We start from the raw sequence: 26,361 nt of genomic DNA on the forward strand, positions 1-26,361 counted from the left end.
CTGCAAAAGGGAGATTGTCTCTGTGTAGCAGTAATGAAGAGCTTTCATCGCAGGCAGGAAGAGGGAGGGCAAAGAGGGCAAAGAGGGTTTGTCCTCCCGAGCCTCTTCCTTTTATTGTACATTCATACAAAGGCAGATGATGTGTCATTACATGATTGGCTACTTTCCCATAGCAACAGAAGAGTCATTACACCATTGGCTTTGGCTCAGGGGGTGTGCACGGATCATATCATTGGCTGCTGAAATCTATACCTCCTGACTTTGTCCTGCCTCTGACTAGGGAACACCAGCCCTTCTTTCAGGCTAACAGGATTAATTATAGGCCAGAGAAATACATGAAGTCAGGTATCCTCTCCTAGGCAGAGAGGCTTAAGCACAAGTGATGCTTTTATTCAGGCAAATGTCAGGGAGAAGGGAAGTTAGTGTTTAAACCTGATGAAATGGCTTGCTGGCAAGCGCATATTTCCCACATCTCTGCTCTCTGGATCTTCAGAAGGCTTATGCCCATATAGCAATATTCCCTCCTCATCGAAAATATCTCCAATTCATCGTAGGTCAGACATTTCCAATATAGAGTGCTGCCGTTCGGTCTTGCATCAGCACCCCAAGTATTCACGAAATGTGTGGCAGCGTACTTGAGACAGCACACTATCCATGTCTACCCATATTTAGATGACTGGCTACTCAAGAGTCCATCCAGGGAGAGAGTGCTTCAGTCCCTCTCTTACCATACACCTGCTACAGTTGTTGGGATTTCTCATCAACTATCCCAAATCTCATCTGACTCCGTCACGCACCCTCTTGTTCATCAGAGCAGATCTGAACACCATTACAGCCAGAGTGTTTCTCCCAAGGGATCGAGCACACACACTGTCACGCATGGCCAAAGCAGTACAGACTCGTCAGACAATTTCAGCTTGTCAACTGCTAACCTTGCTGGGACATATGGCATCCACAGTTTACATTACCCCAATGGCTTGCCTAGCCATGAGAGTAACACAATGGACTTTAAAGGACCAGTGGTCCCACTCAAACAAAGATCTGTCACAAATTGTCTGCATAACCAGCCAACTTCGTCACTCACTGGCTTGGTGGATACAGGAGTCCAATCTCCAGATAGAACTACCCTTCCAGCCACCAAATCCTCAGATTACATTGACCACGGATGTCTCCAACTTAGGTTGGGGAGGCCATATCAACGAATTACAAACCCAAGGAACCTGGACCAGAGTGGAAGCAAACCACCAGATAAACTTTCTGGAGCTCCGGGCGATACGGTATGCCCTATTCACATTTCAGGATTGCCTATCCAACAAAGTAATCCTAATTAAACAGACAACCAGGTAGCAATGTGGTATCTAAACAAGCAAGGGGGCACAGGCTCTTACCTGCTATGTCAAAAAGCAGCACAGATCTGGGCCTGGGCTCTATCACATGCCATGCTGCTGAGAGCAACCTCTACCTGGTAGGCATAAACAATGTGATGGCAGACCATCTCAGCCGGACCTTTCATCCCCACAAATGGTCCCTAGATCCCACTGTGGAGAACCGAATATTCCACCAGTGGGGTCACCCAGACATTGACCTGTTTGCGTTTTTTTACAACCGCAAGGTTGACCGCTTCTACTCTCTACACCGCAGCTGCAAGACACCACCGATGGATGCCTTCGCCCACTCGTAGAGCACGGGTCTACTATATGTATACCCTCCTATTCCACTCATCAGCAAGACTCTTGTGAAGTTACAACAAGACTGGGACACAATGATCCTCATAGCCCCATACTGGCCGTGACAAGTTTGGTTTCCCATTCTACGTGACCTCTCAGTCCAGCAACCAATTCGCCTGGGCACGGCACCAATTCTAATAATGCAGAACGACTGACTGTTGCATCATCCGAACCTCCAGTCTCTGTCTCTGACAGCCTGGATGTTGAAAGGTTGATTCTGTAATCCCTTAACCTTTCTAACGATGTGTCCCAGGTCCTCATAGCTTCACAGAAGCCTTCTACTAGGAAATCTTACCATTCAAAGTGGAACAGATTCTCCTTGTGGTGCATGACAGCAAGGTTCCTGGACTACCTATGGCACCTCTTGGAGTCTGGCCTACAAACTTTCTTCATCTGAGTACATATAAGTGCCATAGCTGCTTACCATAAAGGTATAGGAGATGCCCCAATTTTGGCGCAACCCCTAGTAGGGCGCTTTATGAGAGGCTTAATACAACTGAAGCCTCCACTGCATCCCCCAATTATGGCATGGGACTTCAATGTTGTGCTAGCATGGCTCATTTGACCTCCATTCAAGCCCCTACACTCCTGCGAGCTATGACATCTCATTTGGAAAGCTATTTTCCTAGTGGCTATAACATCAGCTCGCAGAGTCAGTGAGCTACAGGCACTGGTAACGTACCCACCTTAAACCAGATTTCTCCACGACCGTGTAGTGCTCCGCACTCACCCTAAATTCTTGCCGAAGGTAGTGTCTGACAACTTAAATCAATCCATAATACTGCCCACCTTTTTTCCAAGACCTCACTCACACCCAGGTGAGCGGGCCCTGCATTCCTTGGACTGTAAGAGTGGCGCTCGCCTTTTATTTAGACTGCACTGCAGCCCATTGGAAATCCACACAACTTTATGTCTCTTTTGATAAGTCCAAACTGGGAGTTGCGGTGGGCAAGCAAACCCTGTTCACCTGGCTGGCAGACTGTATTTCCTTCTGCTATCAACAAGCAGGCCTTCTGCTAGAGGGACAAGTGAAAGCGTATTCAGTCAGAGCCATGACAATGTCTGTAGCGCACCTCCGTTCGGTTCCTATTGCGGACATCTGCAGAGCTGCTACTTGGAGCTCTCTCCGTACCTTCGCAGCTCATTATTGTCTCGACAAGGCTGGCAGGCAAGACTGTGTCTTTGGCCAGTCTGTGCTACGTAACTTGTTTCCAGTTTAGTAACCCAACTCTTCCTACCTACAGCCCACTGTGAATTTCAGGCTGCCCTACTTACCAACAGCACCCTTGTTGTTGTGCCTGTTGCACATTGTTGGGTGCTGCTTGGTTTGCTTTGGTCGGTGTGACGCTCTCACCGGTCTGTACACCGTCTCTTGCGTCTGTTCCCGGGATCCAATCCCTGCAGAGCTTCCCTGGTCCCTTGGAAACTCAAATAGCAATTTAGTAATATTTATCCTACAAGTTCCCAGGTGGGAATTGAACCCTCACCACCTGGATGGAAGGCCGATGCCTTCCCCACTGAGCCAGCAACTCACTGTCTAACCACTGGCTTCAGAAGTCCCTCTCAATGTCCATAGCTCAGGAGTCCGGCCCCACTGGGCCTAACTGCCACCTCCCTCCGTACCTCTGGGAGCTCAACACTTCCCCAGAGATACAGCCACCCACCGGCAGTTCTCCAGGCAAAGTGTCCTTGTTGTATGTCCAAACAACAGAAGTCCCCACGCTCACCTTCCTTGTGATAGTGGTTGAAGTCCTTCACACCGTCGGGGATATCCAGTGTCCAAGTTTCCCCGAGCAGCCAGGCAGCCCGTTCCTTCCTCCTCAGTCCCCGGCAGGAGACTGAGACTGCTCTCCTAGGGAGTCCTTTTTATCCTGTGGCTAACTCCGCCTCTTCCGCCAGCTGTTTGGCTCCTTTAGCCACACCCTCAACTTCCCCACACTGTGGTTCCTCCGGTCCCACAACATCTGGGGGAAGGAACCAAGGGACGTCTCCCGCCTGGTGCTGCTATACTTTCCTTCCCCCCCCTTCCCTTGAATCTTTGGTTCCTGGGTCTTTATCTGACGGTTCTGGTCTAGCATAGTGACCCCGTCAGTCGGGGCATCCTATAGCTCGCTGTTCACCCATATGTGAGGACTACCATCCTGCTTGTCCTGGGAGAAAGCAGAGTTGCTTATCTGTAACAGATGTTCTCCCAGGACATCAGGATGTTAGTCCTCACAAAACCCACCCACTACCCCCGCGGAGTTGGGTTCGCCTACGTTTTCTTATTTTATTTTCACTCGTACTTTTTGTTACAAACGAGACTAAAGGGGGACCCCTTGTGGCCACGGGGTTAGTGGCATGCTGGGCATGCTCAGTGTGCCAGTCAAAAGTTCTAGAAACTTTGACAAAAGTGTTCCGTGACAGGGCTCCACCCGATGATGTCACCCATATGTGAGGACTAACATCCTGCTGTCCTGGGAGAACACCTGTTGCAGGTAAGCAACTCTGCTTTCCGTGAAGCTTAAGCCTTATGGCTGTGGAGCTCGCGTTTTTTGGTGATAATTCACTTCCAGTGTTGTGTAGGGTCCCTCTGCGTTTCGCGAGTTTTTTCTTCATTGCTTTTGGTAAATTTTTCTCTAAAACTTGTGGTCGATTACAGACAGTGTTGCCCTCTGGTGGCCACTGGCCATCAACTGCGTGGTGCGTATTTTTGAGATGGCATAGTCTGACTTTTGCCGATGCCTCCGGCCTATGTCCATCACAGACCCCCACAAGGTCTATGTCCTTTGCCTGGGGGCATCGCACAACGTTGGTGATTGCGATCTTTGCACCCAGGTAACCCCTAAGGGCCGTCTGGCATAGTTAGACAAAATGGAAACTTGTTCAGCTCTAAAAAAAAAAAAAAAAAAAAAAAAATCTGATCTGTTGGCAGCATCTGGGACTTGTACCTCGCAAGGGAAGGAGTCTCGGCTTTGACCCCTTCGATCTCCCCTCCGCTACTGCTCCTTGATCCTGAGGTGGGGGTGGGGGACCGAGCGAGATCCATATCCTCTCAGTCTAGGTCGGGTTCCTCGACATCTGGCCCGGGGAAGGACTGAGGTGAGCACCACAAGAAGTCAAGGAAAGACTGACACCGCTCGTCCTCGTCGAAGTCAGACTACGGAAAGGCATCGCCGAAGCGGTCTCATCCGGAGGAGGAGGTGCCCTCTGCTCCTCCCGAAGACTCTCAGCGGTTCCCACCGATGCTGGTGGAAGGTTTGGTTCCACTCCCTGACACCGGGGGTCAGTCCGATTCCGTTGCCACCTCCCTTCATGAGGTTCTGCCCTTAGCAACTTTTGAGGAGAAGTTAGAGAGGCGCGTGCGGTTGGCAGTTGGCCGAGCCCTGCAGGGCATTGAGCCTCTGGTTCCACTGGGACCTAGTCACCACCGCAAGAGTAGACTCATTAGTGCTTGTACCTCTGCTGGAGCAGCTGCTCAGTTTCTTACTGATGCAGCCAGCTTCGATACCTCAAGCCCCTTTGCGGCCAAGGGGAGCATTGCTGCTGCTGCCACCAGTTCCCATTCTGGTAAGAGACTCCTCTGATGAGGAGAGTCCTTCGGGGTCGATGGTGCCTTCCATTGCGCACGGCACCCCGACAACCTCTGGCTTTTCCGGGGCCCCCGGATCGACGCCCTCTGTGCCATTGATGCTCCCCTGCAGCCCTCTGGACGTTCACAGTGAAGGGGAAGCCCTCTATGATCCCTGGGAGGGTGAGGTGCCTTTTTCCTCCATGCAGGAATCGGAAAACTTGCCATCTGAACCCTCTCCACCCGTAGGAGGAGAGGTGAAGAACCCTCCAGAGGATCTTTCTTCACTGGTTTTTGTTAAGACCATGGCGGAGTCAGTGCCTTTTGAGCTTTTGACAGAACAGGATTCTCGTCACAAGTTTTTGGAAATCCTGCAGTTTATGGAGGCTCCTAAGGAGGTGGTGGCTGACCCATTCCAGACATCTTTAAGGAGCGGTCACCCCACTCTGGGAACACCCCCACCTCCATTCCCCCTGTGAACCAGAAGACTGATTCAGTATATCTGGTCCAACCCACCACGGGGTTTGATCGCCGTCCGCTTCCTCACCAGTCGGTGGTGGTGGAGTCTGCCTTAAGGTGAAGAGACTTGGACTCATACCTTGGCATCCCTGGGCCGAAAACACAGGGCTGTGGATGCTCTTGGTTGCCGGGTGTTCCAGGGCCCGATGTTAGAGCAGCTAGGATTGCTTGTTATCAGTTTTACATGGGGCAGTTTTACATGCTCCCCTTGACTTAGAGAATAGCCACGCAACGGTAACATGGAATAGACTTAGTTTTTGGGTACTTGCCAGGTTCTTATGGCCTGGATTGGCCACTGTTGGAAACAGGATACTGGGCTTGATGGACCTTGGTCTGACCCAGTATGGTAAATCTTTTGTTCTTCTGTTAATGTCATATGTAAGTCTATAATGGCAATCTGCCATTACACTTGGGATACAAGTGATCCTTAGCCTTCTGTCAGGTAGTCCACTCAGGTTTTCTTGACATCAGTAAATCTGGAATGGCCATAGCCAAAAGCTCTATTTATTTGCTTCATATTCCATTTTTGAGGCAATTCAAAGCAGATTGCATTCAGGAACTGTAAATATGATTGTACCAGAGTGCCGGTATAGAAATTGAAATAAATAAGTATGCCGCTATCCCTTACAATCTAAGGGGCTCATTCCCCTACTGCAGTATTTTACTGGCAGTAGGGGGAAAAACACCAGGGGAGGCATTCCCAGAGCATCTTTCTCTTCCATGACAAAATACCAGAGTGGCTTCCCTGAAAAATTTGTTCTTGTGGAAAAAAATCTGCAAGAAAAAACTTTGCAAGCAAAGGGAAAAATATCAATTTGTCTGGGGCTACCATCTTCTTAAAGGTACACAGCAATGGCCCAGAAGCACCCTCTCCCAGTGTGGAAGAGCCTTCCTCTCCTCCTGGGTGGCCCAGCCAGACAAATGCCCTTCCACACCACATGCCCTCCTCCTCCTGCTGTCAGCCAGTACTATTTTGAAAAATAGTGGCACTGGGCCTGAAGCCCTAACAGGTACTTCAGAACCCACTAGACTGCCAGGGCTAGTTAAATATGGGTCAGGAGAGTGGGCTAGGGTAGTTGGGGGGTTTGAGTTTCATGGGAAGGGGTTTCACAAAAGGGGAGGTGGGAGAAGGCGGGCCTTGCACCTTGACAGAAGCTAACTTTTAAAATGTTTTATTTATTTACTTTTATTTTGGCTGCCTCAAGAGACAGTGAGGGAGAAGGCAGAGATTCTGTAGAGACCCCTGGGGTTTTTGGAATACTTGGGGAGGAATTCATCAGGCTGCTTAGGCCCTTCAAACGACAGACCTGGGACCATTGTGACAATCATTAATATCCCAGTGCTTCTGGGGAAAGTTAGCTATACATCTTGAGGTGGAGCCAGCTTTCTCTCAAATAATGCAGCTTATGAATTTTGAGCCATGTTGTTTGATTAACATAGGATCAACTTTAATGAGCAGATATACATTTCTCTTAGTGTCCATTGATCATTAAGAAAATCATTAACAAAATAAATTATTGTACTTTATAGTGAATATGCCATTTTATGTTCTAGAAACTTGAAGAGGCTGAGAGGAAAGGTCAGCACCAACTTAAGAACCTGGAACGAGAACAGAGTTCTTAAAGAGAAGACTGGAACAGTTGCAAAGTACTCAGGAGATGGAGCGAATACGAATGGACAGCATAGGATCAATCACTTCTTCCGATCGATCTGATTCTGAACGAGGTAGGAATTCATTAAGCAGGATGGAAGTAAGAGACGCCTTACATTTTTGCATTACCTCATTTTGTATTTTTGTTTTCCACTCTGATAACATTAGAGTAGTGTGCTTGTTAAGACACAGTTGAGTTAGATTATTTACGTTCATTCGCTAAAATTGCATTAGTAGAAAATTATGATCAGTGGTCCTAGTCTCCAACGATTCCATGGCTGCAGGTAGGGTTGCAAAGTCCAGCTTCCTCTGCATTCTGGCAGGTTAATCCTACCAGTGGGTTATGCACCTCTGCCAGCAGATAGAGACAGAGCAAAAGCTGACATCACGGATATATGGTCCCGCCTCAATATCAGCCTGCCAGTATTCTCCATCTCCAGCAGATGGTGGACATGCATTTACCTTCGGGGGATTGCCTGTGAGTAAAAAAAACAAAACAGAAGAAAAGGAAACATCAGAAGGTGTTTATATAGCACTGCTTGCCTCCTAGGGCGAAACCGTGTGGTCCCTCCTTCAGTAGAGAGCCTTCAGTCCGATAGTCTTGGGTGGCATGGACTTGGAAAATTAGCGGTCAGTCCCAGACCCGCCCTAGGCTGCCAATGTTTAAATTATGGTTAGCCTTTTTAGGGTGAACAGTGCAGTGTGATTCCTGCTCTTCGTTGAAGACTGGTAAGTGGCTTTTCTAGCCCCTTAGTTTAGTGCATATTAGAGATGTGCTTCAGGCTTCAAATTCGTATCAGGCTTCGTTTCGGGGGTCGTCGTCCCCCCCCCCCTCACAGGAATTTTGTTTTTCCCCACGGTTCGGGTTTTTTTTTCGGGGGCGCACTACCCAAAAATGAATTTTTTTCCGAAATTTCGGAAGAAATTAAATCGTTTTTCGGTTCTCCTGAACCATTCTGAATTTCATTGAAATTGCCTAATTCGAGAAAAAGGATTGCACATCCCTAGTGGTCGAACATAAAAGCCTAATCTCCAGACTAGCTGACATCGGTCTATCTGGCAAAACTCTTGACTGGTTTACATCCTTCCTCAAAAATAGATACTTCAAGGTAAACATCAACAACCACTCATCAGAAGCCATACCTCTTGAAACCGGAGTACCCCAAGGATCTACTCTTTCAGCCACTCTGTTTAATATATACCTCTTGCCAGCTCCTCACGAGTCTTGGCATTACATACTACATGTACGCCAACGATATCCAATTAATCATACCTGTAACAAACATCCTCGAAAATGCAATGAAACTCTCAGCCACCTACCTTAACACCATAAGAAACATGCTAAACCACATGAAACTATGTCTTAACATGGACAAAACTGAATGCATACTACTTGAAAGAAAAAACTCCGGAGTCAACCTGAACCATGCCATACAAATTGACAACACATACATCAAATTAAAAGAAAACGTGAAAGATCTAGGAATATGGTTAGACCCAGAGCTTAAATATAAAAAACACATCACAATGAAAATCAAAGAAGGCTTCCACAAATTACTAATCCTCAAACACCTAAAACCACTACTGTATCACCCTGAATTCAGAACCATCCTACAGTCACTTATATTCACCAGCTTCGACTATTGCAACTCACTCCTGATAGGCCTACCCAAGCTACCATACGACCACTCCAATTGCTACAGAACGCATCAGCCAGAATCCTCACCGGTCACAAAAGAAATGACCACATCACTCCTGTGCTAAAAAGTTTACACTGGTTACCTGTAGAAAAGAGAATCTAATATAAAATGCTAATCATTATCCACAATGCAATACACAACAGTGAAAGCACATGACTAAACACCATTATACAAAGACACAACTCTCAAGGCAATACGAGATCAGCAAACAAAGTGCAACTATACATACCGCTAAACTCACTACCATAAGAAACAGAGCCATTTCAATAGCAGGACCCTCACCTCTGAACTCTCTATCGGAACACCTAAGATTACAAAACAAGCCTACAAAGATGGGATCGGCTAAGCACTCACACGATAAACGCCACCTCCTACTTTTACGAATAGTTAATGTCTTTGTAATTGATGACATACCCAATCTGTTGCTACATAAGCTGTTAGATATAACCAATTTTTATCCGTTGTTATAACCTATCCATATCTGTTGTTATTCCAGTTGTGTTTTCGCCTGTAATTCGTTGTTATACTTGTAAACTGGAGTGAAGGCCTTTAGCTAAACTTCGGTATATAAAAATTATAAATAAATAAATAAAAATAAAATGTTACTACTTTGTCTGAACTCAGTATTCTCGGTGGGTTGGAAGCATGAATGGTTGGGTGTTAATGATGATGTTCAAGTATAATCAGTTTGTCCACAGTTTGGCTCTTCCAGAGAATACTGGCAGGCTGTCAGGGTGGGATTATATATCCATGACGTCAGCTTTTGCTCCATCTCCATCTGCTGGCAGAGGTGCTTAATCCACTGGTGGGATGGACCTGTCCTCATTAGAGGAAAGGAAATTAGGTAAGTAGTAATTTCTCCTTTTCCTGCTGAATGCTACCACCTCTGCGGATTTGTTGTGGGAGACCAGGAGCTAATTCTGCAGCAAAAGTAACTTTTCTATTTACCCCTCTCCTCCTGTAACCCACCTGCACAGATCGCAGCTACCTTAAAACAGCATATTAGCAGCAGGAACACTACACTTTGGGCTACTTCCTCTTCCTGTGCAATGGGGGACTGGAGCATTGTGCTTTGAACCACTCTATACTACAGCAGCCTCCACAGTTCAAAACATAACACTCCAGCACTGGGTTACACAGGAAGAGGAAGCAGCCTGAGGTGCCACATTCCTGCTGCTATACTCTGAATCAAGGAAGCTGGAATGACACAGGATGTGAGAGGGTTTCATTGGGGTGCTGGTGAGGAGATCAGAGAGAAGGTGGAGTTTAAATTTAGGCAGGGATTGTAGGTGGAAGGGGGTGATGGGGGAGTGCTGGTGTGGAATAAGGAGATTAGAGGTGAAGTAGGATGGGGTATATGTGTGAGAGAGAATGAGAGATTGTGAGATAGAGAGGACAGTGGCAGGGAGTGTGAAGTTTATATGTGAGAGGAACGGTGAGGGGGTGTCAATTTGGGGAAGTAATCAGAGGAATTGTGGAATTGTGTGAGGAGGTGAGGGAATTGGAAGTGATGTGGAGTATATCTGTGAATGAGGAAAGGGATCTTCTGGAGGAAGGTGTGTGAAAATAAATTTGTCCTGCTCCCTCTCCTGATCCAAAATCCCCCTTCTATGAGCCCCTTTTCCTTCGTTCTCCTCATCCCCTCCATCTCCTATCCCTCTGCCCCGCTCCCTGAAATCCTATTGCCATCTTCCTCTGAGATCCTGTTGCCTAGCATGAGTGAGAAGTACAGGGGGTGAAAATGAGTAAAGGAATTGAAGGGGGGGACGTAGGAGAGGGAGTGAATGAGAGGATCAGAAATGCTATGGAATGTGAATGAGGGAATTGGGAGGGGCAAGGAGCTGTGGCATATGAGTGAGGTGATCAAGAGGGGCTCTACAGTGAGAATGAGCAGATAAGAGGGATATGTGTGAAGTCAGTGAGAGGATTGGAGGGGGCGTAGAGTGTGAGTGAACGAGTGAAGGTTGATGTTGGAATAGAGGAGTGGTGTGAATGGCTCATCCATTCCTTCCCTAATCTCTGGGAGACCGGGTATACAAATGGCAAACGAAATTTAATGTGGACAAGTGCATTTGATACATTTAGCGAAGAGTAATCTCAATTATAACTACACAATGCAAGGTTCCACATTAGGAGTCACCATTAAGATCTAGGCATCATAGTTGATAATACATTTAAATCTTCAACTCATGAGCAGCAAGAGCCAAGAATCCAAAACCGAACACTAGGGATTATTAGGAAAGGAATGGAGAATAAACAGAGAAAAAACATAATGCCTCTGTATCACTCCATGGTGCAACCTCATCGTGAATATTTGTGTACAGTTCTGGTCACCAAATTTCAAAAAAAGATATAGCAGAATTAGAAAAGGTACTGAGAAGGGCAACCAAAATGATAAAGGAGATGGATCAAGTCCCCTATGAGGAAAGGCTAAAGAGGTTAGGACTCTTCATAAGAATATAAGAACATAAGAAATTGCCGTGCTGGGTCAGAACAAGGGTCCATCAAGCCCAGCATCCTGTTTCCAACAGAGGCCAAACCAGGCCACAAGAACCTGGCAATTATCCAAACACTACGAAGATACCATGCTACTGATGCAATTAATAGCAGTGGCTATTCCCAAAGTCAGCTTGATTAATAGCAGTTAATGGACTTCTCCAAGGACTTATCCAAACTTTTTTGGACCCAGCTACACTAACTGCACTAACCCACATCCCTCTGGCAACAAATTCCAGAGCTTAATTGTGCGTTGAGTGAAAAGAATTTTCTCCGATTAGTCTTAAATGTGCTACTTACCAACTTCATGGAGTGCCCCCTAGTCCTTCTGTTATCCGAAAGTGTAAATAACCGATTCACATCTACTCATTCAAGACCTCTCATGATTTTAAAGACCTTTATCATATCCCACCTCAGCCATCTCTTCTCCAAGCTGAACAGCCCTAACCTCTTCAGCCTTTCCTCATAGAGGAGCTGTTCCATCCCCTTTATCATTATTTTGGTTGCACTCTGTACCTTCTTCATTGCAATTATATCTTTTTTGAGATGCGGCGACCAGAATTGTACACAGTATTCAAGGTGCGGTCTCACCATGGAGCGATACAGGGGCATTATGATATTTTCCGTTTTATTAACCATTCCCTTCCTAATAATTCCTAACATTCTGTTTGTTTTTTTGACTGCTGTAGCACACTGAGCTGACTATTTCAAAGTATTATCCACTATGACGCCTAGATCTTTTTCCTGGGTGGTAGCTCCTAATATGGAACCTAACATTGTGTAACTACAGCAAGGGTTATTTTTCCCTATATGCAACACCTTGCACTTGTCCACATTAAATTTCATCTGCCTTTTGGATGCCCAATCTTCCAGTTTTGCAAGGACCTCCTGTAATGTATCACATCTTATTCCTTTCCAGATCATTTATAAATATATTGAAAAGCACCAGTCCAAGTACAGATTCCTGAGGCACTCCACTGTTTACACTTTTCCACTGAGAAAATTGATCATTTAATCCTACTCTCTGTTTCCTGTCTTTTAACCAGTTTGTAATCCACAAAAGGACATCGCCTCCTATCACATGACTTTTTAATTTTCTTAGAAGCCTCTCATGAGGGACTTCTGAAAATCCAAATACACTACATCTACTGGTTCACGTTTATCCAAATGTTTATTAACCCCTTCAAAAAAAAATGAAGCAGATTTGTTAGGCAAGACTTCCCTTGGGTAAATCCATGTTGACTGTGTTCCATTAAACCATGTCTTTCTATATGCTCTACGATTTTGATCTTTAGAATAGTTTCCACTATTTTTCCCAGCACTGAAGTCAGGCTCACTGGTCTATAGTTTTTCGGATCAGCCCTGGAGCCTTTTTTAAATATTGGGGTTATATTGGCCACCCTCCAGTCTTCAGGTACAGTGGATGATTTTAATGATAGGTTTCAAATTTTAACTAATAGATCAGAAATTTCATTTTTGAGTTCCTTCAGTACCCTAGGATGCATACCATCCAGTCCAAGTAATTTGCTACTCTTTAGTTTGTCAATCTGGCCTACTACATCTTCCAGGTTCACAGTGATTTGGTTCAGTTCGTCTGACTCATCACCTTTGAAAACCATCTCCGGAACCGGTATCTCCCCAACATCCTCATTATTAATCACGGAAGCAAAGAATTAATTTAGTCTTTCTGCAATGGCCTTATCTTCCCTAACAGCCCCTTTAACCCCTCGGTCACCCAATGGTCCAACCGACTCTCTCACAAGTTTCTTGCTTTGGATATATTTTTTAAAGTTTTTATTACGAGTTTTTGCCTCTACGGCCAACTTCATTTCAAATTCTCTCTTCACCTGTCTTATCAATGTTTTACACTTAACATGACAATGCTTATGCTTAATTCTATTTTTTTGTGCCTGTTGCACATGTTCGGTGCTGCTTGGCCTCATATGTATGACTCAGCCTGTAGCTTGCTATTCACTCATATGTGAGGACTACCATCCTGCTTGTCCTGGGGGAAAGCAGAGTTGCTTACCTGTAACAAGTGTTCTCCCAGGACAGCAGGATGTTAGTCCTCACGAAACTTGCCCGCCATCCCGCGGAGTTTTTGCTTATGTTTAGTTATTTTATTTTTCGCTCGTACTTTTGCTACAAACGAGACTGAAGGAGGACCCCTGGTGGCTGCAGGGTTTGTGGCATGCTGGGCATGCTCAGTGTGCCAGTCAAAGTTCTAGACACTTTGACAAACGTGTTCCGTGACAGGGCTCCATCTGATGATGTTACCCATATGTGAGGACTAACATCCTGCTGTCCTGGGAGAACACCTGTTACAGGTAAGCAACTCTGCTTTCCCTTCTGGGGATTGCCTGTGTTAAAAAAAAAAAAAAAAATTAATGAAAGAAAAGGAGAAGATGGAAGAATTTTCGAACACCACTTGAGTTCTTGAGGTGACACCAATAGGTCCCTTCCTCAGTAGAGCCTGCCTCAGGCGTGGGAGGAAAAAAAAAAGCGGTTGGAGCCAAAGGGAGTGCTTGGTGGTGACAGCTTGTGCCCTCCCCCCTGTAGCCGGAGAGGGCTGAGCTCAGGTATAGGAAAAAAAAAAAAGGGAAGAGAGTTTAGGGAGATTTTTACTCTTCCTTCCTTACCAGATTCTCCCTCGCTCAACACTGTGTTTGGCATCCCTTCCCCCTCCCTCTCACTTTCCTCAGGGTTTAGTGTACAATGGCAGTGCAAGCTGAGTGGGTTGAGCAGCCTTTGGCTAGGCCCCACTGATAAGGCTCAATTTTCTTCAGCCGTGGCCCTTTACGGCGGTATGGTTTTCCTATGCACGGCATGTGTGTGTGCTGTGAGGCAGTGCACTGATGTCAATGCGCAGTTGTACTTGTGTGTGCATCCTGTCAGAGCGTATTCTGTCTGGGCACATGCTGTCCTTAGCGCATACTATTTGTGCACTTATTTTATGGAACCATGACCCTTTGTGGGCATGCAATGGCATATGTTCTCTCGGAATGGTATGGTGCCAGGAACATAGAGGTTTCAGTATTTAATGAGACTGGCCTAGAGGTTAAGACTGTTGCAGCCAATGCCGGTTCAAGCCCTGTTGGGTGTCCTTTCTGGACAAGCAGTTTTCCGCAGGTATCTTCAAGGGAACCTGCTCTAATGAAGACATATAAAGATAGTTTGCACTATGTGTGTATGTTGTAATTATGTTTATGTAGCTTGCTATATAAGGACAATGGAGCCATTGCCTTCTTGGGATCTGTGTCGGGGCTGGTTGGACAAGATGATTTATCTACTATGACTTTTTGTTGACGCTGGCCATCCCTTCGGTCTGAGGGGAGTGGGGCAGAAGGCAATAAAATGAATGTATCTCCTTCTTGCTTTCCATGACCGAGATATCTACGAGAGATGTGGGTCAGTCAGCAGTATTAATCTTGGGTCTATGGGCTCCTGGATGGACCCATCCTCCCTTTCCTGGGTGGAATCCAAGGGTCTTCCATTTTTTTTTTCTGCAGGGTCACCAGGCGTAGACTCTGATATCATTTTTCAGCCACTGCATGCAGGCGCCACGGTGAGGCTGTCCTAGTAATGTTCAGGAGGATGTTCTTGACAATATGTCAGATGCCTCTAGCAGGGATTTGGTTTTCTCCCTTCAGATCAAAGGGAGATTTCTCTGGATTTGAAAGTTGAGTGTCATTTGTGTTTGACTCTTTCCGGAAGTAAATTATGCGTTAGAGAAATATCTCACGTCTTTGTTTCTGATGGAGGTATGTCTACCTACGCATTTGTCAAGAACATCAGCATTTGCTGAGCTTGGCTATTCTGAGACGTCATCATTTTCAGTCATTGTCCTTCGGGCTGATGGTTGTTGATATGAACCTTCTGCAAGATCATGGTGTTAATATTAGCATCTCTGCACAAAGGAGGAACGTATCTTGACGATTTGCAGTCATCTCAAATGCTGGACTATTTCGGCATGCAGCTGGTGTGGAGCATTGCAGTTGGGAGTTCATTGTTCAGTTCCTGGGGTCGATAGAGGCCACTTTGGACATTGTCCCTGGTCAGTGGTAGAGCAACATGTGCTGAAGAGGCCGCAAGTGCGGCCTCTTCAGCACATGTTGCTCTACCAGTAGCATCCGCGGTCGCATAATGTGGTTTCACTTGCTTCTGCCAGTGAAAGTCCAGTTGCAATGATAACTACAGGCAGATCATCTCAGGGAGAGGATTTCCCTGGAGACACCAGGCTATAAAGTTCTCATATTAGATGCAAACCTGCAGAGTTATGGGGCTCCATATCAGGAATTGAGAGCACCTGTACTCAGACTGGCATGTTTTTGTTTCACTGAGCAGCTGGAATCTCATTCGGTCACAGTACTGTTGGACAATACATAGACAGTAGTCTACATCATTCATCTAGGTGGAACAGAAGCTTTTCCACTCATGTTAGCGCATTGGGGTCATCTGATCTCGAGAAGGTACCTCTATTCTTCAGTCAGCAGTCCGAGAGAGCAGAATTTCAATGCTTCCATTCAGATGTGGCCACGGGGTAGGATATTACAAGCCTTCCCACCAGGAACAGACATACAGCATCTTTCACAAGATTGCTATCCGGACCGCAGTTGTAATTCTGATATCTACAGATTGGCTCTGGAGGCCATGTTTGCTGATCTACAGAGGCTGATGGTGGGCAATACTCTCAGCCTGTGTTCAGGACAGATTGGTAGCTCCAGGGACCCTTCCACTCATTGATCCAGATCGATTTTGCCTTATGATTTGGCCCTTGAGAGGGTTCATTTGCTGAAGTGTGGTTATTCTTCTGCAGCTATTTCCACTTTGCTCCGCACTGCAGCGTGTTTTCTCTCTCTGGCTTATGTCAGAGTCAGAGACTTTCCAGGCCTGGGGTGAGGAATGGGGTCCTCGCCCTCTCAGGGAGAAATTCCTTTTCGAATTTCCTGCTGGAAGGTTGTCTCAGAGGCTTGGTCTTTATCACTATGAAGGTTCAGGTAGCAACTTTCACTTGTGACAGAGGGTATTTGCTGGACCAGAGGTGTCCTGATTCTTGAAGGGAGTTAACCAATTTCAGCCTTCCTTGTGGCTACCGGTGCTGCTGCAGAACCTTAATCTGATCTTGACTTTGGCGAGCCCCATCTCTCGTCCACTGCATGGATGTTCCTTGCAGCTACTTACCTTTGCAGGCAGTTCTTTTGTTGTGGCAATATGATCAGTACTCCAGGTTTCCGAACTGTAAGATGATCTTGCCAAAAACTGGTTTGTGCGTGACTCTGGGGGCAGTACAGTTTTAAAGCGGTTCCTTCCTTCTTGCTGACAGTGGTTTTGGGAGTTTGTTGACTCCCACGTTGAAGAGGGTTAGTGATGAGAGTTGATCTCATTTTTTTGCATGCTTTGGCTGTCAAGTGACATCGGATGAGGTACTTGCAGTTTCCGGCTCTTTCAGGTAGTCTGATCAATTGTTTAAGGTTCATGGTGCAGATAAACATAGGGATCCAACAAAATGGGTAGTTATAGCTCAGCTGCTGAGATTTCTCTCTCTAAGTAACTTAGAGTGTGTTCTGCTAGAGCTCCTGTGGTATTGTGTGTGGAGAGCTGGTTATTTTCTCCTGCTAAGAATTCCTGGGCAGTGATGGGCTATTCCTTGTACACCTTCCTATGCATTGTTGCTTGGACATTCGGGGTCTGAAGGGCGCAGCCTGTTCGGGAGTAGCTATGGTACATCCCACCTGTATGGATTGACCTGCCTGAGTGCAGAGGAAAGAGAAATTACTACTTACCTGATTTTCTTTCCTCTAAGAAAGGCAGGTCAGTCCACAACCCACCCTCATCTGCCTACTTGCTTTTCATTCGGCCCTTTTTGCATACGATGCAGACTGTTATTCTGTTCATTCATTGAAGGACTGGTAAGTGACATAACCAGCCCCTGAGATTAGTGCTTTTGGCTGAACTCTGTGTTTCCGATTGAGTGGAAACATGACTGGTTGACTATTAATAATCATGTTCTCGTATAGCAATTTGTCCACAGTTTGGCTTTTCCAGAGAATACTGGCGGGCTGATGTTAGGGCGGGAATATAGATCTGTGACGTCAGCTCTTATTCTGTCTCCATCTGCCTTTTAGAGGTGCATAACCCACTTGTGTAGGTTGACCTGCATTCCTTAGAGGAAAGGAAATTATCAGGTAAGTAGTAATTCTGCTTTACCTTCTATCCCCTTCCATAATGTCATTCACAAAGATACTGAACGGAAGCAGCCCCCAAACTGATCCCTGTGGCATTCCACTTAATATGGTTCTCTCTTCAGAATATGTTCCATTTCCCATTTCACGCTGTCTTCTGTATCTCAACCAGTTTGTAGTCCACTACAACCACCTGGCACAGAGTCCCAAGCTTCACATTTTATTCACGAGCCTCCTATCCAGGATCATATCAAAAGCTTTGCTGAAATTAAGTAAATCACATCTAGCAATCTTCCTCTATCCAATTCTCTAGTCACCCAATAAAAAAAAAATCTTATCAGATTTGTCTAACAGGACCTATCCCTGGTGAATCCATGCTGCTTCGGGTCGAGCAACCCACCAGATTTTAGATAGTTCACTATCCTTTCCTTCAGCAGCATCTCCATTAATTTTCCCCACCATTGAGGTGTGAGGCTAACCAGCCTGTAGATTCCAGTCCTCCTCTCTGTAACCACTCTTGTGAAGCAGGACCACCACTGCTCTTTCAGTCTCGTGGCACCACTCCCATTTCCAGAGATCTTTTGAAAAGGTCCTTCTGCGGAACTCGTCAGCAGATCTCTGAGCTCCCTCAGTATTCTGGGATTTTTATTTATTTATAAAATTCTTATATACCGTCGTTCAGACTGGCCATCACAACGGTTTCCAAACATGAAATGCAGATAAAACAGTTACATTTACATAAAAATGTCTAAAAAAACATCAATAAAAATAGCTGGCAAATAAATCATCCTTTAAAATGGGTTAAAATTAAACAAAAATAAAATACAATAAAATGCATTCAAAATATAAACAATGTAAAACAATCTGAGTTCATAATAGTTAATACTTTGTCTCGCACTCTGTTGTACCTCATTTATTTATTTAAAAACATTTCTATACCGACTTTCACAGACAAAGTCTGACCAAACCGGTTCACAAATTCAAATATAAAAGAAAATAAAGAAAATAAAAATCTAATTAATAACAACTACGCAAATAAAACAAAACCAATAAAAATATAAAAATCCCCATGGCCTGGCCCACTTTCATTTTGCCTAGCTCTTCCTATATATTCTTTCCCATAAACAGAGTTTCATCTATCCCATCCCTATCTAAGATCTTGTCTACCAGCAACGGTCCTTTTCTAGAGTCGTCTTTAGTGAACACTGAACTGAAGTATTTGTTTAATATTTCTACCATTTATTTGTCTCTCTCCAAACATTGTTCTTCGTCATCTTTCAATTTCACTATACCACTTCGGACCTTTCCTTTTTTCTCTGATATACCTGAAAATGTTTTGTCACCTCACTTTACCTCTTTGGCAATCCTTTCTTCCACATGGCCTTTTGCTTTCCTGATTTCTTTCTTTGACTCCCTCAGTTTCATCAGGTATTCTTCCCTGTCTTCCTCTTTAGGGATCATTTATAATATTTGAATGCTTTTTGCCTTTATTTTTCAGCCACTTCCTTTGAGAACCAGATCTATTTCTTTTTCCTCTTACTGTTTACTTTCTAACATACGGGTCAATACAGTAAGGCCGCGTTAGAAAGAGTGCGGCAGTGCCGGGCGCACCCTCGTTCCCCGCACGCACAGTCCTGCTCACATACCGCTCGATACTCTATTTAAATTGCTTGTAAATGCAAGCCGCGTCTGCAAAGCGTTAGGCGAAGCGTTAGGCCCCGCGCAACCCATTTTACTGTATAGGCGCTTAATACAGCGCCTATACAGTATCCTGGGTGCGCTGGTACCTGTCATTTCAAATGACATTTGAAATGACAGGCACCAGGAAGTGGATCCCAACTTTAACCCATGAAAACCGAAAAACCGAAAATCCCCTCCTCCCGAAGCAGCTCGACATGTGCCAACTTACCTTTTGTTGCTTTTCAGCCCCTTCCCTTCTCTGCTGCCCTCCGGAGGGGGGAGCCGGCGGCGAAAACGGCTCGCAGCGGTCCCCCCCGCGCAGGTCCCGGTTCTCCTGGCTCGGCCCTCAAATTGTGAAGTCAGGTGAGAGCCGACTGTTCTGTGCCCTCTCCAGTCACGGCACAAGCGAAGCGTACTTTCATTGGCCTGAGTGCCCGTCAATTTGGGTGCTCCAGCCAATGAAAGCACATAGACGGGCGTGCGTGACGTCACGGCGTGCATCACGCTCGCCTGTCTATGTGCTTTCATTGGCTGGAGCGCCCAAATTGACGGGCGCTCCAGCCAACGAAAGCACATAGACGGGCGTGCTTTCATTGGCTGAGCGCCAGTCAATTTGGGCGCTCAGGCCAATGAAAGCACATAGACGGGCGCGCGTGACGTCACGGCATGCGTCATGCACGCCTGTCTATGTGCTTTCATTGGCTGGAGCGCCCAAATTGATGGGCGCTCAGGCCAATGAAAGTACGCTTCGCTTCCCTGACATACCCTGCAGCCCCTGTCAGGGGCACTGCCCTGGGGAAGGGGATTCACTCAGTACTCGCGCCTCTCAACCCCAGCTGGGTTTCTCCGGGGGGGGGGGGGGAAGGATTTTTCCTCCAGGGCACTGGAGGCGCTAGGACTCCGGTTCCTCCCAAAAGACGCTGCACTTGGTCGCGAGGGAATGCTGCAAGCCGCTTTCGCCGCCGGCTGCCCCTCCGGAGGACGGCAGAGAAGGGAAGGAGCTGAAAGCAACAAAAAGTAAGAAAACAACAAAAAGTAATGTCAAGTCGCTTCGGAAGGAGGGGATTTTAGGTTTTTAGAGGTTTCCTTTTGGGGGAAAGTTTGCCATCTACCATTACCCCTGCCTCTAACGCAGGGGTAAGGGTAGGCAGTAAGTTAGCAGGTTAAACGCGCGGCAAAAACGGCAGGGTAAAATAGCGATAGTCGGGGCGCGCGTTACTGTATGGGAGGGAATAGCTAATTCGCTCGTTTACATCTAATATACATGCCGCGTGCAGAAGGGTTACCCGGGTATTTAAAGAGGCGGTAAGGATGGGTTAAAGGGGATAGTGTATCGCAGGAAGGGCTAACGCGGCCGGAAAGTGAGTAGAAAGCGGGTTAGGAGCGGGGTAACCGCGGCCCCCACTTTACTGTATGGCCTGATATAGATTTGTTGCCTTTGTAATAGCTCCTTTCAGTTTGCCCCATTGTTGTTCTACCTTGCCCATTTTCTCCCAGTCTTCCTGTTCTTCCTGTGAACATACCCATTTGTGAAATTCAAAACTTAGGTCTTTGTGTATCTTCTCTGTATCCTGTTTGCAATATCAAACCATGCTGTCTGATAACTGGTGCTCAGGTGAGCACCTGTTCAGACATTTGAGACATTATCCTCATTTGTGAGCACCAGATAAAGTATCACATCCTCCCTCGTAGGTTCCATTACCATTTGTTTGAATAGAGCCCTTTAAAAGCATCTACTATCTCTCTACTTATAGATTCCGCAGAAGGGATACTCCAAGCTACATCCAACTCCTCCAAATGGAAATAAGAGAGTACCTGCTCTATCAAAGATCTGATTTCATTTCTGTGAATCAGCCAAATCACAGTTATCCTCTAGACTCTATGGGAGATCCCTCTCTTCCAGGGAAGCCAAACTATTTGCATCCCTGGAATCCTCTGCACCCCAGGGTCCTCCCATGAAAGCCTAGGTACTTCAGTAGCCCCATGCACACATTTATCAGGGTCCTGGGGGAACAAAACCAGCAGAAAATTCTCGGTACCTTCTCACCAATGTGTTGCGGGATGAACTCTGGCTGCGAGAAGACACAAAAGGCCTGATGTAGAAACCAAAGAAATTCCAGGGAGAAATCCTCATGGGCCCCCACCATCATAGTCAATGTGCCCTTCATGATAGTACTGCCGGTCTCAGCATAGGAGGCACATCAAACCACCCCAGAAGTCCCCGCTGTCTGAATCCCAGGGCCTACTCGCATGGGAAGCACATTACAAATGGCTGCTGATTCAGTAGCACTCGCAGTAAATCACATGTCAGGGTCCTCAGTGCCAGATGAGGAGAAAAAACTGTGTGGAGGAGACGTGGCATCCAAGCCAGCCATCCCCAGTCTTCATGCACGCGGAGCACAAGGGGCCTTTTTCTGACGTGGCCCGAAGCACCCCACAAGCCTCACACCGACACGTGCTGTGGGCAGGCCTATCCTTCTCCCCTTGCCATGCTTCCTGCCGACTGCCTTTCAAACAATCACACAGCACAAAAACCCTCCCTGTGTCCCTGAGCAGGCCCGATGAAAGATAACTTCTCTCTTCCCCGCAACTGCGAGCACTTTCCCAGTGACTCACCACTGCAACAGCTGTCAACTAGCCTCCCCGCAGAACTATTGTTCTTTCTCTGTTTTTTCTTTTCTTTAATAAACTTTAACCAAAGGAAAAAGGCATTCAAAAGGCAGTGGACTATAAGGGGGAGGGAGGAAGGAGAAGGACCCGAAGAGAGCAGGCAGATTTACTCACAGGAGGAAATAAATTATCATCTTTCTGAATTTTTTTTTTAATTTATTGCTCCCCCAGACAAGCTTAACCAAAGCCTCACAAGGGACAGGAAGTGACTACTAGGCTTGCACTTCTGGCCAAAACCATCGGCCTGGCCCAGGGTCTGATGCCAGATCCAACAGCAAACTGCTGTACCACCCAGTGCTGCCATCTGCTGGAGGCAGAAAATACTGAATTCCTGCTGCTTTGCCCCGCCCCCTAAGTGTAGTGGCTGTGATATCTTACAGGCCGCTTCAGTAAAGTCCACGGGAGAGCCGGCGCATGCACAGGCCACGCGCCTGTGCGCGCAATACAGTATTTAAATGGGGCCCGGCGGTAGAAACGGGCAAAAGGAGGCGCTAGGGACACTAGCTTGTCCCTAGCACCTCCTTTTTGACAGGAGCGGCGGCTGTCAGCGAGTTTGACAGCCGACGCTCAATTTTGCTGGCGTCGGTTCTCGAGCCCCGCTGACGGGCTCGGAAACCAGACGCCGGCAAATTGAGCGTCTGGTTTTCAACCCAACAGCCACTGGCCGACTTCAAACTTGGTTTTTTTTTTTGGTTTTTTTTTACTTTTTTACTCTTCGGGACCTCCGACTTAATATTGTCATGATATTAAGTCGGAGGGTGCACAGAAAAGCAGTTTTTACTGCTTTTCTGTGCACTTTCCCGGTGTCCGAAGAAATTAGCGCCTAGCTTTGGGTAGGCACTAATTTCTGAAAGTAAAATGTGCGGCTTGGCTGCACATTTTACTTTCTGAATCGCGCAGGAATACCTAATAGGGCCATCAACATGCATTTGCATGTTGAGGGCGCTATTAGGGTTCAGCTGGTTGGACGCGCGTTTTTCTGCCCCTTACTGAATAAGGGGTAAGGGAAAACGCGCGTCCAATAACAGGTTAACAGTGTGCTCCGTTGGAGCGCACTGTACTGTATCTGTATCTCACTGTACTGTACTGTATCTGCCTGACAGTGAGAAATCAATGTAGTCTGCCTCCATCTGCTGGTAGGTGCAAACAACCCACTTGTCAAGTGCTGGTCTGTTATAGCAAGATGAGATGGAAATAAATAGATGCAAAATTATGCAAATGTGTCACACAATTGCTGCAGAATCTTGAAAAAATCTGTGGCAAGAAATTGGAGGGCACCAATTATGATTCTAACATAAATTAGCAGAAAGCTAATTTAAAATTATGGCTGCATTCACAAATGTTTGTTTTGATATCTTACAATTAATGTTCAATACAGAAGGCTAGATTTTTCTAATATTAGAGGTTTTCAGATCAGCCATTCTTTCCCTTCTCTACCATCCCACATTTGTTTGATCCCTTTGCCTCTCCACCCATGCTTCTTTGCTTTGCTTCTGTCCCTTCTCTGTGCCTTTGCTCTTCTGTAGTTCTTTTTCCTGTGCTGTAACACCCTGTGCCTATTCCCCCTTTGTGCCCCACTTCTTCTTGTGTCTTTCTTCCTTGTTCCCTTCTTCCCAGAGGTTTCTAGAAGAGGGCTTCTCAAACTTGTCCTCTTCACTCCACAGCCATTCAGGTTTTCAGGATAACTACAATGAATATATGCGATAAATCTGCATACATCGGAGCCCTGGTATATACAAACTTCTCATGTGGATATCCTGAAAACCCCACTGTCTTTGGGATCATAAGGACACATTTGGGGAAACTCTGTTCTAGAATCTTTGGTTGTATTCTATTGCTAAATGGAAAAACTCCTTAAATCTTCTGTATTAACCTCATTTTGGGGTGTGCGTACTAATGCTTTGGTTTCCTGTGGTTAGTAAAGTGTCTTTATTGTCAGCATCTGTCACCATGCTGATTCTGGTGAGATGCAATATTAGTGTCTGGTTCCTTGGTGATTTGATAAAGGTTTGTTAAAATGGCAAAGTTCCTTAACATGGAGCTAGCAGGAAGGAAGAACAGTGGGCTCAACTAAAAAGAGCAATAATAAGAGCAGGAAGGTAAATAAAAACAAGAAAAAAAGGAACCAATTATGCTCTCCAAAGAGGTGAGTGAAAAAGTAAAGGCCAAAAGATAGCATTGAAAGACTACTCAGGATCTCAAAAAGATAAACATTGGACTGAATAATTAGCAAAGCTGAAAGACAAAAGAAAAAAATCAGGTTGTCAAAAGTATGAGTGGAAGGAAAGATTGCTAAAGAGGCAAAATGAGGAGGCAAGTTTTTTTCAGATATTTCAGAGAAAAGGAGGAAGGACAGACATGGATTTGTAAGATTAAAAGGTGATGGGAAGCAATGTGTGGAGAGGGACAGTGAGAAAGTAGACATGCTAAACAAATATTGGGTATTCATTAAGAAGCTGTCTGTGATGGTTGCGTTTTACAAATCAGATGGCTATAGGTACTGTATGTTTTTCATCAAATGTTGCTAGTAGTTAAAAATAAATAAATAAATAAAATAAGTCAATGTTCTTGTAATAACTTTTACTGGGACCTTCAGCTTACGTTATAGTATTTCCTTTTCTTTCCATCCTTCTGAAGATTGCTTGATAGCAGGTTCATCTAAACTTATTAAGCCACAACTTTAATAGGATTCATGGACATGAAACAACATTCACATTCTCTCTTTCCTTGTTTGCAGAAGAGATTGAAGTGGATGTGGAAGGCACAGAGTTCTCCCATGGAGAAGTGGACAGTATCAGCACCACCAGCATCAGTGATATTGATGATCACAGCAGCCTGCAGAGCATTGGGAGTGACGAAGGTTACTCCAGCTCCAGTGTCAAACTCTCTTTCGCATCATAGGAAGACAGTACAGTGCAGGGTAGACTGTCAGCTGGGGTAAACTATGATCTTCGATGCAAATCTACTTCAGATTGGGTTAAACTGCAGTATCTCTTTTCAGAAACTGTCTCAAAACTACTCCTAAGGGGATAGTTCTGGACAGACATGAAAAGTAGCCCTTTGGTGCTAGCTGGATTGGAAGCCCCTGCATTGATATTAATGCTCAAGACCTTCACATGAATGGTGTTGGGATAGCTTCTCTCTGAGTTAATAATTTTTATTTTGTTTAATGTTTGTTTGAAAGAGGATACTGGTGATTCATTTCCCCACCCCCAATCTGAAGAATTTCTAGTTTTCTCATACAGTGTCAGAGGCAGATTTAAAAAAAACAATTTAAACATTGCCTTTGGAATAAGACTTCACTGCAAAATAGAACAATTGATCATCGTCCTTATTTAGCTAAAAGGTAACACAGCCCTTTCCAAGCGGGCCTGACGTGTAGCCTTTGAACAAGTTTATTTCATGCCCTGCAAGAGAGAAAGCAACTACCGTGAATGGGTATAGAATGAATATTCTGAGAGATCACTATTCAAATCAGCTTTTATTGAGCTTCAGTTTTAGGCAGTACCTCTAACACATTGCTAGCACTAGGCTACCAAACTCTGATCTGCTTGCCTATCGTATGTTGCATCGTAGAGTTTATCTGTGATAATTACAGGCAACACTATGCTGGTAGTAGTTTGGGGACCAAAAAAGAAAATAGAGAAGTTAATGCATCAGCATCCGTACTTAACAACATGTATTAGAAATTAAAAGCCAGTGCCTGAACCATTGTGACATTCATATGGCAAGAAAACGTTGCAAAAGAAACTGCAAACTGCATTTTTGTCCTTGTGGGAAATTTAAAGCCTTGGGTAAAAATGAGCTGGTTCAGTTATTGCCCAAGCAAGCAAATGTGCATCATTTTTGTATTGCATGTACATTTTGAGGATCTATACTACATGGTATAGAATGTTATAAAGGAGTGTTTCTGTTGCAGAGCAGATATTTTAATGAGATTTAACCAGAGTTGCAATGAAATGAGCAATCCTGATTTATGTCTTTTTTGGCACTTTTGAAAAGATGGTGCAGTTTTTAACAACTCTGAACCCAACATGTTTTCACCCTAACACTGGTCAGGAATGAATATGGACTCAGACATATCTACTTTTAGCACTTGCTAAGCATTTTAAAGCAAAATAAATTTTTAATATGCTTATTCTACACTACAAACAAATATTATCTAAATAACCCCAACACTACTAGT

At 45.4% G+C, this 26,361-nt stretch overlaps 1 protein-coding gene across 1 annotated transcript in view; it reads left to right on the forward strand.

Annotated features, from left to right (window-relative positions):
* The window catches only part of LOC115096234 (max-interacting protein 1-like), a 36,495-nt gene extending 10,822 nt beyond the window's left edge, over nucleotides 1-25,673 (forward strand). The window contains 3 exon segments of the mRNA XM_029610744.1: nucleotides 7,351-7,408; nucleotides 7,411-7,521; nucleotides 24,913-25,673. Coding sequence (XP_029466604.1) covers nucleotides 7,351-7,408; nucleotides 7,411-7,521; nucleotides 24,913-25,076 — 333 coding nt within the window. The 3' untranslated portion in view covers nucleotides 25,077-25,673.
* Nucleotides 25,674-26,361: the final 688 nt, after the last annotated feature.

This window comes from Rhinatrema bivittatum, chromosome 7 (genome assembly GCF_901001135.1).
Source record: "Rhinatrema bivittatum chromosome 7, aRhiBiv1.1, whole genome shotgun sequence".
Classification (NCBI taxonomy): Eukaryota; Metazoa; Chordata; class Amphibia; order Gymnophiona; family Rhinatrematidae; genus Rhinatrema; species Rhinatrema bivittatum.